A 12,935-nucleotide genomic window follows, 5' to 3' on the forward strand; every position below is an offset into this window, starting at 1 on the left:
ATGGGATAAAATGAGTCCTGATATTGTGCTGCTTTTTACATAAATTGTCCTGTCCCGTGGTCTGAGTATCTCAAATCACATCCTTGGACCTGGGATTATGTGAGAGGGCAAACATGAGGTTAAAGTGAGAAGAACAGGCTCAAGTGTTGACGAAAAAAGGCACGGAGTAAAAATGGAGAAGAAAATAGTGGGGGGAAAAAAAGCTAAAAACCAGAGCGTGTGCTCAGGTCTGGGTGAAAAGCAACTCATCATTTAAAAGAACATGCTGAAACCTCATTCAGAACAGGGCTTTTTAGATGGGGAGAACGCTACTGTGGGGCCTGATTCAGATGGTATTTTGGCCAAAGCAGGTCACGTTTCATTAAGACCCAGAACTGTGTTAACTTGTGGAATAATATGTCTTTTTAAAAATGTTTATATTTAGCATATGCCAAACTAACAGAGGGCACACTTGTGTATGTTTTAATAACTCCTTAATAGGAGCAAATAAAATAACACCTTTAGGAAAGTTAAAACTAAAACTGTTTCTTTTTTTAAAAACAATATAAATATCAGGAATACATATGAATTCTGGTTAATTTCCATGTCACTAAAATCATATATTATGAACATTCCATGCACCATAAACCATTGAATCAAGCACTGTGAAGAGTGCGGTGTGTTCTCCTTGTGTCTGTGTGGGTTTCCTCCACTTTACTCTCACAGTCCATGAACATTGGTAGGTGGATTTGATGTTTAAATGTGGCCAAATGTGTGAGTGACTGGTGCCCTTCTCAGTGTTCCTACCTTGCACCCAATCATTCTGGGTAGGCTCTGGCCACACCATGATCCTGAGGACGATGAAGTTCCAGAATATGAAATAATGTTTTGATAAATATGACTTATTTTTGGTGGTGAAAATGACCGATTATACCTTTAAATCTGAAACTCCTCCCTCTGGCTTCTGTGATGCTATGTTCATGCGACTGTGTTTGAATGAATGCCGGATAAAGTCTAGAGATTATCCAGGGTTTTCGAGAATTTACACTGAAAATATGGGTCCTGTTGAGGTAAAATACTCAATTGTTTTGCCCGTAGATATGAAACGGACAGTTAATAATACCTACTTGTTTCAGAAAACGGTTATATTGTATGGGCTGCAGAACAAAAAGCCTAATACACGTTAGCTTAGCATAGATCAAATTGCCGTTAGAGAAGCTGCTACATTCTAAGCAGTGTTTTAATGTTTTAACCCATTTAAAAAATATTTATGATTCACTGCTGCTTATTTAAACAATTGAACACGTTTTTCTGAACATGTATATGCTTCATTAATGCTGAAGTGATCATTTGTAATTAGGTGTAGAGGCTGTGGTGCTTCTGGTAGACACCCCCTTTAAAGAGTGAATTTGTGATGAAACAAACAGTACATTGGAGCAGCTGCGTATGACTCTAAAGTCACCATACCCTATGCTAAGTTTTGGCTAGAGGGATATAAAGTCTCTCAGCATTGGGCTGTAGAGAAATACAAAGTCTAAATTGCATCTTATTGAAGTAAATTGTTACTACTTTCCTATAAAATGAGTGTGTCACAGTGTCGTAATAAATCTGCTTCTTCTTTTACCATATAATTAAGACAGCTTATTTTCTGAAAACTGCTGGTGGACACTGAAAACATTCATTCATTCATTCATTCATTCATTCATTATCTGTAACCGCTTATCCAGTTCAGGGTCACGGTGGGTCCAGAGCCTACCTGGAATCATTGGGCGCGAGGCAGGAAGACACCCTGGAGGGGGCGCCAGTTCTTTACAGGGCAACACTCACATTCACTCACACCTACGGACACTTTTGAGTCACCAATCCACCTCACAACGTGTGTTTTTGGACACCAACTCCTCACAGACAGTCACCCGGAGCAGGAATCGAACCCGCAACCTCCAGGTCCCTGGAGCTGTGTGACTGCGACAGTACCTGCACCACCATGCCGCCCACACTGAAAACACAGCTAGCTATATAATCAGGGCATTCAGTTAAACTCTGTAGATGGTAATTCATTCCTTCTAGAGCTAAAATTAAGTTTGCGTCACAAGCTCCAAAAGTTTTCAAGCTCCAAAAGAGTTATATTTGCATCATTACCTTCCTCTTTTTGGTTTTTGTTCTTTAAGGCTGTTCTCTCTCCACAGCTTCTTCACATGTCCGTGTTCTCTCAGAGTTTCTCACCTTGTGGGCGATTTTTAGCAGCTGGTAATAACTACGGAGAAATTGCCATATTTAGGTGGGTCACCAATTCCATCCTTCCAGCTACGACTCCCTGTCACACTGCATAACACCAGCTTGGGAGGGTGAGACAAGCTCATGCTTCCTCTGTCATGTGTGAAGCCTGCTGTCACTAACACAACACCACTGGAGTTTAAAGGAGAATGTTAAATGTCCAGATCTGCTCTGCCATCTCACAGATGACATTGGGAAACCTACCAACCCAGAGAGCAGGCCTACTACTGCTACTACTCAGCATACTACTTTATTGATCCAGAAGGAAATAGCAGTGTTACAGTAGTAAGCATAACGTTACACATAAACAGATGTAGATTGGTCAAAAATATAGTGATTTCGTTATTGGTGCCCATTTAGGTAAAGGTGCTGAAGACATGGATTTAATGTCCAGGTTGTAATCTACCTGGAAGCATTGCTTGATATTTGTGAGTCTCATGTAATGCAACATGTGGAAGTGTTTTCTTCTCTTAAAAAAGTTTTACCCTTTTAACTACACATTAAATGGAGGTAAAATAGGAATGATGGAAACTAAATGTATTGTATACTTATGTCTTGATGCTCTGATCACCGGATGTGAGGTTTGTTAATAAATTCCCCTCCTAATTTGCCATTTTTTCCACACAGCCTGTCAGCTGCGCTGAGTCCAGATGCAACCGACTTGAGCCGGAAACCCGTTCTTACCTTCGCAGGTGGGTTCTCTCTTGATTCTACCATAGAATGTCAAAGCATTCGTACTTTACAAGCTGTCTTTCTGCTGTCAGTGTTTTCAGTGATTATAAACCTGTCTGGCAGACAACTGAAAGTAACATTTAAAATATGCTAAACTTGTGCAACTTCAAGTTTCAGGTTATTATCAGAGGAAAAATATGATGAATGAAGGCATTAGGTGTGTTCAGAATGAGAGCAAAGCAGCAGAGGATTTTAAATTGAACCAAAGTGCTGTGTAACTATAAAATTCATGGACATTTTAGAAGCAGAGATCATATTTCAGTGCAGATACCTTAAGTGAAAATAACAAACCTAAACATATAATTTTTAATTAAGCATTATTTATGATTTAATAACTTGTTCACAAAATACCTTACAATACATTTTAGTGTATTGTGTCTTCTACAAAGTGAATAAATAACAATTGTTTTATTAAATCATATTGATTGTCTATTGATTTGTTAATAGTATATAAAACCTATTGTAATTTCTGATCCATTTTTCTGATTTTTTTCTTTCTTTGCTCCCTCTCTTTCTCTCCCTCCTTCTCTCTCGCTCGCACTCACTCACTCTCTATCTCTGTATCTCTCGTTCCCTCTCTCCCTTTCTCTCGTCCCTCTCACTCCTTCTTGCTTGTTCTCTCACTCCCTCTTTCTCTCGCTAACACTTTCTCTTTCTTATTTGCTCTCTCGCTTTCATTCTCTCTGCATCTCTCTCTCTCTCTCTCTCTGCATCTCGCTCTCTTTCTCTCTCTGCATCTCTCTCTCTTTCTCTCTCTGCATCTCGCTCTCTTTCTCTCTCTGCATCTCTCTCTCTCTCTCTGCATCTCTCTCTCTCTCTCTCTCTCTCTCTCTCTCTCTCTCTCTCTCTCTCTCTCTCTCTCTCTCTCTGCAGCACATGAAGGGCCAGTGTTTGCACTGTTGTCCACCGACACTCACCTCCTCAGTTCAGGGAATGGAGAGATCAGTGCGTGGAGCTGGGTGGAGCTCATCAAGAGAGTATGAGTTAATGTGCTTAATATTAAAACAATGTGTTGGTTGGGATTTGACTCTGACAGGAGCGTCCAGACTCGGTTCTTCTCTGTTTAGTCACCTAATTTATGCCCAAAGTCAAGCCTGTGCAATGGGAACAGAGCTGAGAGAGAACCCTCCTGGACAATCCTCAGTTTGGGCGTAAGTTAGTTGGCTAAGTGAGAAATTCTGCTTTGTGGGAGTCCCCCCCCCATTTACACTTATGACTGCTGGACACCAGCTGATGTGCTGAATGAGGTGTGATTGTGTGTGAAAATCACAGAGATGCGTTTCTTAATAAATGAATCATAGGTGAGATTAGGTGTAGACAAAAACATTTTGATGTTTATAATAGCAGTATTAGCATTATATCCCCACTCACTCCTAATATCTTCACCTTGTGAACACCGAAAATTACATTTAATTATTATTGTTTGTCAATAAAAGCTGGCCCAAATATCATTTTTACTGATAAGGTGAATTATACTGAAAAAATACAGCACTTTAACTAATACATCATTTAAAATAAGACTAAATAGCAGTAAGTTAAGCTAAACAGGCCTCATTCTGCTGTATTTTTAATGAAACCTGTAGTTCAGTGTTCATGATGTCCAGTGTACTCTGAAAAGTTTAATATATTATTAAAGTTTGAGCTGAACCCTACAGAACAAATATGTAAAAAAAAGATTTTAAAAATGAAATACAACATTTACTGTCTAAGTTATATTTGTATTTATCTCCACAGAGTACCAAAGCTGTATGGACAAGGAGGCCAAATTACAAGTAAGGCATTATAAATGCATAGTACTGAACACAGTACTACACACAGAAACGTCTTTCTCATGTCTGTATTCCAGAGGATATTTACCTCCACCATTACATGCCTCTGTTGTTTAGACAATGGCTAAAATATATTTTCAATTCCTTTTAGAACGAGTCTTGAAATCCCAGAGATCAATGCTATGATTTTCAGTCCCAAAGTAAGTTTTTTCATTTGTTTGAATAAATATACATCAGTCTAAACATTTCCATGTAAAGAGGAGGAAGTAATTTCAGTGTTCTGTTGTGCTACAGTTGGTGTAACTGACATATGTGTCCCCCATCTGTCCCTTCTTCACCTTCATTGTGTTTCCAGGAGAACAGCTTGATAGTTGGCGGAGGAGACAATAATATTCACATCATGGACATGGAAACAGGGATGTTTAAGGTTGTAACTGAATCAAATATTCCATTTATTCTCTTCTGTTAGCATTGCATATAAAGTAGCAAGCCATGAGAGGTCATGCATTACAACAATTTTCCCCTACAATGTCCTAAACGTGGAGAACAGGACCTCGAGTGTAGGGCTGTGTGATATCGTATCATTCACAATAATATCGTCATAATTTTTAAAACCATAAAAAATCTATATTGTTATAATAGTGATATTCGGACTTGTTTACATAATGATGTTATGCAGTTACCCGTCACACGCTCTTTACATGAGGCGTTTAGACACAGTGAAATACAGTGAAGAGTGGCTCTGAGGCGGAGGAATTTGCTCCAAAAGGGGTCGCGTGGAAGGGGTGTGGTTACAGAATATCAGACGTACACCACCGTGTTATGTGAGAAATGAAAGAAGCGTGTAACAACAGAAGAGGGAAACACAAATCATCTGTTCCACCTCCTCGAGCAGAAGGACGAGGAAAATCAAAAACGCTGTTAGAGTTCAACAGCCAATGAGCACCTTCTTAGCCTATAAATCAAGACGTAAATGAGCACAAATATTTTTTTAACGGCACAAACCAGCACAAACGCAGCACTAACGAATGAGACCACTTTGGAGTGATTTGGACGTTTATGAGGGGCTGAGTGACGTCACTCGTTGAAATTTTATAGCTAAATAACTCAAGAATGAAAATGGTACTAGCGTTTCTTTTAACGGCACAAACCAGCACAAACGAGGCACGAATGAATGAGACCACTTTGCCGTGATTTGGCCACTAATGAGGCCAAAAACGGTACCAGCACAAATGATGATTTTTGCGGCACAAACGCAGCACTAACGAAAGGACACATTTTAATTCCGTTTCTTATCATATGAGGGGCCAGCTTCATGGAGGTCCAATGAGCTCTGACCTCAGCCGATAACCTCGGCACAGACACTGTTCTGTGTGTTATTTACTGTGGAGATTTAACGTTACTTTTTGTATAATTGTTCACGTTTTCATTCGCACACTAAATTTTTTCCACTTTGTTTGTGTTTTTTTATGTATTTGTTTGTTTGTGTATTTTATTCGTATTGCCAAAACACCCTGAAATATTGTGATATTAGGGTCATATGGCCCACTCCTACACAGGTGGCTTATTGCCTCTATATACCAATGTCAAAATAATACAATAATAGTATATTTATACTATTTATTATGGTATAATAAACTACAGCAGGCCAATAACAATTATCACAAACCCACAGGTCACTGACACTAAACAAATCTTTGAAGCAGTTCGCTTTCTGTAACTGACTCGTAGTTGATATTCAAGCTCAAATCTTACATCTCTTCTTAATGTTACAAGGCTGTTGTAATTTTGTTACAAGCATCAATATAAGTGCCTGTATCTTCTAAATCTGAATCAGCACTCTTCTAATGCTGCATCTCATCATCATCATTTTTTTTTTTTCCTCCAGTCAGTGCTGCAGGGGCACACAGACTATGTTCACTGTCTGGCTCTGAAGGAGAGAGAGGGGGAGATTCTCTCTGGGGGAGAGGACGGTGCAGTGAGGATTTGGGGTGAGTTATAACAACAGACAGCTGTTCCAGAATAAACAAAATGAGTTTGTGTGTCATACTGTGGGTATTTTAGAGTCCAATGTTGTTTGGATCTGGCTATAGAAATGGGTAGCTGTCAATTGAGGCCAATCTTATATGTGCAACAGAGAGATATTACATTTAATTGTGCATCTTGAAGACTGTAATAGATGCAGTCGATCAGCCAAGGCATGTGTAAAGTTCTTTAAGTGTTGGAGCTTCGAGACTCATGTTTCTAACATGCAGAGTTATCCCTAAAATTTTCTTCATAATTATCAAAATAGCTCAACGCGGTTGAAACTGCACTGTTACTATTGCAGGAGGTTAGAAAAACCTCTCTGAATTTCAGGACAATGCTGAAAAAGTGAATTACGCTCTGTAATTGTAGGAGGAACCCAGGAGCAAAAATACCAGATCTTACCTAGTTTTGCTTTAATTTGGGTTTACAGTGTTCTGACTTGTGACCTAAGGACTGTATTATACAAAAAAAATTGCAGTTAGAAATAAAGCTACATAAAAATGTATAAACAATTTTTCAACAACAAAATCTGTCCCCCCCTCCTCCTCCACAGACTCCCGGACGAGTCAAGCAGTGCACTGCATTGAGGTGTTTAAGTATGAGGTTAGTCTGATAAGAAAACTGATGGGAAAAAGACACATTACAAATGCATTACAAAGATACTGATTCATCTCTCTCTCTCTCTCTCTCTCTCTCTCTCTCTCTCTCTCGCTCTCTGCTGGTGGGTTAGGAATGTGCTCGCCCCCAGTTTGGAAAGTGGATCAGCTGCCTTGTGACAGACTCTGATTGGATGGTAAGCAGGAAATAGCATGTTTAGTGGGTGAATAAAGTTCTTGTGATTGTTACAGGCTTTTACAGGCTTCACTGTCACTGTAATAATGTATGTAATTTATAATGCATCAGTCATTCGAAAACCCACATGGATGTGATTCAGATATATATATCAACTTATTTAGCACCTTTCCTAAACCCAAGGACACTTTACATAAAAGGGGAGAGAAAAAAAAACACAGCTCCAGGGGCCCACTCCAGGTGACTGTCTGTGAGGAGTGTTGTGTGTTCTCCCCGTGTCTGCGTGGGTTTCCTCCGGGTGCATTTTTCATCTTTAAAATTGTGTATATTGTCATAATTAGCATTTAAATAGGACACGCTCTACACCTTTTCCACAACAGAGCACTGTCCTGGAAAAATCTTCTTGAAAAAACTATGACCTACAAAATCAGAACAAGAAGCACTGCAAAATCTGAATGACTTCTTTTATCCCACGGTTTCACACTTTGAGTTGGTGGGCTCCTGATCAACAAATCAATGTGCACATTGAACAAGTGATTTTCTTTTTCTTAATATGTCACATTTAAACACTGTAAAACAGTTTAAGAAAGCTGACTTCTTCCTCATTTATGAAGACATGGCTCTTTCCATTTAGCTTTTTCTTCAAAATATATTCCATGGTCATTACCGAAGAGAGGGACTTCCTCTATCCAGCATACAATACATTTAATGGCTGTGGAAATAAAGGGTTTAACACGATTCATCATAAAATCTGCTATTTTTATAATCTTTAATCAGAAAGTGTATTCGATGGAGATTCTTGGCAAAAGCAAACGAGGAGGAAGTGGGTTACTGTGGCCTAATCTTGATTTAAATGAAGGTAGAGACAGTGTACTATCTTTGGGTAGATATGTATCTCTGGGTGTGTTCAGACTTGTCTGACCATGTTTTCTTTTCTTCTTTTTTAACACGATGTATGCTGGATACTTGACTCTCAGTCAGGACGTCTTCATGGCTGCTGATCTTCTGGAATGAAGCCTGTTTTTAAGAGATGTCTGTGGTGAAGTGCTTTTGATGACAATCCCTCTCTTTCTTCTATTTCCTCTTCAGCTCTGTGGTGGAGGCCCGTCCCTTTCTCTTTGGCACCTCCGCTCCATGTCTCCCACCTCAGTCTTCCCTTTGCCTGGCTGTCAAAGAGAAGCTGTCTTCCACCAGGACGCGGTAAGGCAGTCACTCTGTGTGTGTTCTGGGTGTCCTGAGTAACCGAGTAATTAAGACTTTTGCCTGTGACAGGTGAATATATGGCAAAGCATTATTATCCCACTAGGATTTGCAGGAAAAATCAGAGCTGGTTTTTAAGCCTTTTATCCAAAAGGATATTTAAGAGTTCAAATCCTGTGTTTACGGTGAGTCCGCTTAGTGATGCGAAAACCACATGGAGTACAATCTGACTGGTCAAACTAATTTATATGTTCAGAGAGCCGATTTTTATCAGATCTGAAAACATCTACAAATGTGGCTTCAATCTAGATCTGGATCATGAAGCTTAAAATCTGATTTCATGTGGCTTTTTTGCCATTCAGACAACAGAGGTCCTATCCTGCTCAGATCAAATACGACATCCCAAAATACCCCAGATTGAGCTGCCTGTCTGAACACAGTGTAAGTGGCAGTATTGTCCTTCTAATGCAATGAATTTCCCAAAAAGTGATTTACCCAGTTTCAGTTCTTACCCCAAACACAATCAACCATCCGAGACATGTTTAGTGTCTGAAGTTTGCGTCTTTAGTTTTATCCTGGAGCTATCTCACAGTTTCCTCTGAGTAAAACTGTTCTCGTGGCTCTGTAACACTGTGGTACTCTAGTCCTGAGGGAAATGTTTACTTTGTTGAAGTGACAATTAAAGCCTCTCTCTGACACTCTCTGATATACCTGAATATCATTGGTAGTTTTGTCCTTTTTAACCATTCTTTATCCCTAGTATTTGTGGAATTATTAGTCCAGTCCCAATAATCTCCACCCTTTCCCATGGCCCACCCTTTCAGTGAAGCTCAGACAGTGTTATAGGAATCAAATGGGATAGACAGTATTGGCATCTATGTTTACATTTACAACATTACTAGACGCTCTTATCCAGAGCGACTCACAAAAGTGCTTCAGACAGAGTGTGTGTCTGAAGTAAGTAGTAACAACACGTAGTAAGTGCAGTACACAATACGATCTATAGTCAGTGCTTAAACCTAGAAAGAAAGGAGTTAAAGCAGTGCAGTCTGTTACAGTGAGCACAGAGAGATGGGTCTACAGTCTGCGTGTGAAGACCATGAGAGAGTCTGCTGCTGGAAGTCAGTGGAAGCTCCACCATCTGGGCGCCAGGACGGAGAAGAGTCTTGACACTAGGCCTCCGTGTGTCTTTAGGGACGGCAGATTCGAGCTGTACTTGAAGCTGGAAGGGCTCGACGTGTGGCCCAACTCTTCACCAGTGCCATAATGGGGGGAGGGGCTGGTCCGTTCTTAGCTTTGTAGGCAGCAGTAGAGTTTTAAACCTGATGTGGCAGATACAGGAAGCCCGTGAAGTGAGCGCAGCAGTGGAGTGGCTGTCTGATGATATGATAAATCTGGGGACTTTGTGTTCTCCAATGGATTAAACTGTTCAAACACATTAAATCCATGGCAGTTCTTAAAGACTGTCTGTAAACAAAGAATAATTCTTGCAGCACCCAAAGTTGTTTCTCTCGTACAACAAATATGTACTTGCTCAGGTTTTTAAGGCTTGTGTCCAAATTTTTCCTGTTTGCTCAGGGTCCCCTATTCTCACTCAATTTTCAGCTCATTCACTGCCATAAATCCTCAGCCCTTCAGATGGTGTTACATATTTTGTCCAGTGAATATGCCACTGAATACTGCCACTGTTCTCTACATTTTCTTTGGTTGAGAAGAGCTTGGCAGACACACACACACACACCTTCAGATTCTTTCAACAGCTGTGTCTGAAACAGAAAGTAGTATCCTTGGTGCCTAGATTGTCTCATGTGTCAGTGCCTTAGAAGGCAACGTTTTGGCATGAAGTACCTGTCTCAGGAAGTCTAAGACACACTTCAAAAGCAGCAATAAATTGCTAACATTCACTAGCCATAATTTTGATGACTTTGCAGATATTGGAACAAAACACTGGCAGCATTTTTTTTACAAACATTACACTCAGACACGACTCAGCACCTTCCGTCCCCAGAGTGCTGCCTCAGTAGACAGTATTTAGGACATTTCAGACACATCCAGATTCAACAGCCTCAGGGTATGAGGAAATTGTGGTTGAGATCCTCTGGCCTAGGAACAGCCACTCGAGATTGTATTAGTAATACATCAGTCAATCAGCTCTTTACTGAAGCTTGAGGTCGTCTTGAAGGTGTACAACACATTCTTTTATTTGTCTTTCTCTCATAGATCATGGCAGTAGGTGAGGGTCCCCATGTGTCCCACTGTCTGCTGGGAGGAAGTGTGAAGGCTCAGATCCCCTGCACCTCGCCGTCACTCAACACTATTGCCCTGAACCTCAGCAGCAACGAACACAAGGTGAAGCTCTTTAATGGAGATATTTCACTTAAATTGTGCCTTTCTTTTTTTATTGGTTGGTCAGGGTGAACTTAACCAATCAGGTCGCTGATGGTTAACCATAAATTAATTTCCATAAAACAACCCTTGCTACAGTCCCTGCTATAAAAACAAATTAGATGAATATATTGTTGTGCTGCTTATGTGACATAATCATCAGCAAAGTAACAATGCCAACACTGCACTGTAGCAGATTTCTCTACTGTTTACACAGAACAGACTAGGGTTTGATTCCCAGCTTGGGCAGGCACCAATAAGAGTTCCTGTGCAAGACTCCTAACTCTAGAAAGGGATTTAGGAAACAAGCCAGATGTGACAACCTCTGTGACTCTCGTGCTTCTGACCTTCTTTTCCCCTCTTCTCCTGCTGATTTTTTGCAGGTGATGACAGTGGCAGGCAGCAGCGACAAGATTGATGTTTTTATCAACTTCTCTTACAGAGCCTTCTCCCTGTCTTTCTGAACAGTTCACACACCAACACCCACCTTTGAATATTGTAAAAGTTCAGATCACACAATGAACCTGTAAATTGGCTAAAACTAATTAAAACTGGCGTCTTTAATCCTAGGTCTACTCTGGGTTTCACCTGATCCCTGACCAGAAATTTAATACCAAATCTAAAGACACAGAAATGCCTTCAGCATTTGTTTTTTTAGTTAAGTAAAAATAAAAGTTATTTTGAGATGTTTTTCTTTTATTACTCAAAATTAATTTGTGAAAATAATTGTAGTGGAGACACCATTCCTTCATGTGTAGATACACATGTGCACACACACACACACACACTCTTCACAGCAGGATTCTGACTTGTTTGCATATATCTGCTTACTGTGAATCTTCCCTCAGTTAAAATCTAATGCAACAGTATATTTTTATAATAAAATATTTTGATACATGTTTTCATGTTTTCTTTTTTCAATGAATGCTGCTCTGTGTAAGGAACGTCAAGGCACCAGTCATACACAGTGGGAATACTAAGTGCTTTACAGAAACAGTGTAGGGAAAGTACAGAACATTTTGAAAAGAAATGAATTTATAATGTACGTTTTACAAATAATAAAATACTATAAAAAATTACACATGACTACTGGTCTTGCCTCCCCTGAGGGGATAACAGTAACAAAACTACTGATACCAGTCTGCCTCCTACAAGTAAGGATTACCTCCAGCGAAAAGGCTATGACCACAGATCACCTCAAACAAAAAATGAAATTCTATTTTAACTTGTTTTGCCTTCATTGCACAACAGTACAGTGAAATTAGGACTCTGTGATTAGTGACTAGTGATTAGGGGCAGTGAACACAACAGGGGTGCCTTCCTCAAGTGCACTTCAGATGCACATGTTGAGGGAGGAGGAAATGCTTTTCCTTAACTTCTCCTTCGCCATTTTTCCTGCCGGTCAAGGGAGCTGAACCAGTATTTCCAAGCCCACATTTCTAACCTTTAGGACACAACTATTCCATTATATATTCCTTCCAGAATTATGGTCATAATATTAAATATAATAATACAGATAATGTTTGTATATAAACTTCATCTATGAAGTTCTGTGGACTCATCCACTGTGTGGATCCACTGTGGACACTCATTCAGCTGTGCAAACACACACATGCATTTTGTATAATCTCTATAGAAAAAACATTGACCAATAGATTTGGACACATTGGAGCAGCTGCACATGAGCGTGTACGGTCAACATTCTCTTTCCCAGCTGTGGGATAGAGGTGTATTAAGACTGAAGTGACAATAAGAGAAGGCAGAACTAAATAGGGC

At 39.9% G+C, this 12,935-nt stretch overlaps 1 protein-coding gene across 1 annotated transcript; it reads left to right on the plus strand.

Moving 5' to 3' along the window:
* The first annotated feature begins 904 nt into the window (after positions 1-904).
* Positions 905-12,169, plus strand: thoc6 (THO complex 6). The gene is made up of 13 exons (XM_066642560.1): positions 905-1,049; positions 2,166-2,257; positions 2,881-2,945; positions 3,859-3,962; positions 4,720-4,757; positions 4,906-4,954; positions 5,110-5,181; positions 6,643-6,745; positions 7,336-7,385; positions 7,513-7,575; positions 8,664-8,774; positions 10,995-11,123; positions 11,543-12,169. Exons 1-13 carry the CDS (start codon positions 954-956, stop codon positions 11,621-11,623), a joined length of 1,053 nt encoding a protein of 350 aa, XP_066498657.1. The 5' UTR covers positions 905-953; the 3' UTR covers positions 11,624-12,169.
* Positions 12,170-12,935: the final 766 nt, after the last annotated feature.

The sequence above is a fragment of the Hoplias malabaricus genome, chromosome 13 (genome assembly GCF_029633855.1).
Source record: "Hoplias malabaricus isolate fHopMal1 chromosome 13, fHopMal1.hap1, whole genome shotgun sequence".
Lineage (NCBI taxonomy): Eukaryota > Metazoa > Chordata > Actinopteri > Characiformes > Erythrinidae > Hoplias > Hoplias malabaricus.

What these genes read in the sequence shown, in the direction of transcription:
- thoc6 (XM_066642560.1), top strand. Translation starts at nt 954, where the DNA reads ATGTTCATGCGACTGTGTTTGAATGAATGCCGGATAAAGTCTAGAGAT. An exon ending in AAAATATGGGTCCTGTTGAG is followed by an intron (nt 1,050 to 2,165) that starts GTAAAATACTCA and finishes CTCTCTCCACAG; the next exon opens with CTTCTTCACATGTCCGTGTT. An exon ending in TGACAGACTCTGATTGGATG is followed by an intron (nt 7,576 to 8,663) that starts GTAAGCAGGAAA and finishes TTTCCTCTTCAG; the next exon opens with CTCTGTGGTGGAGGCCCGTC.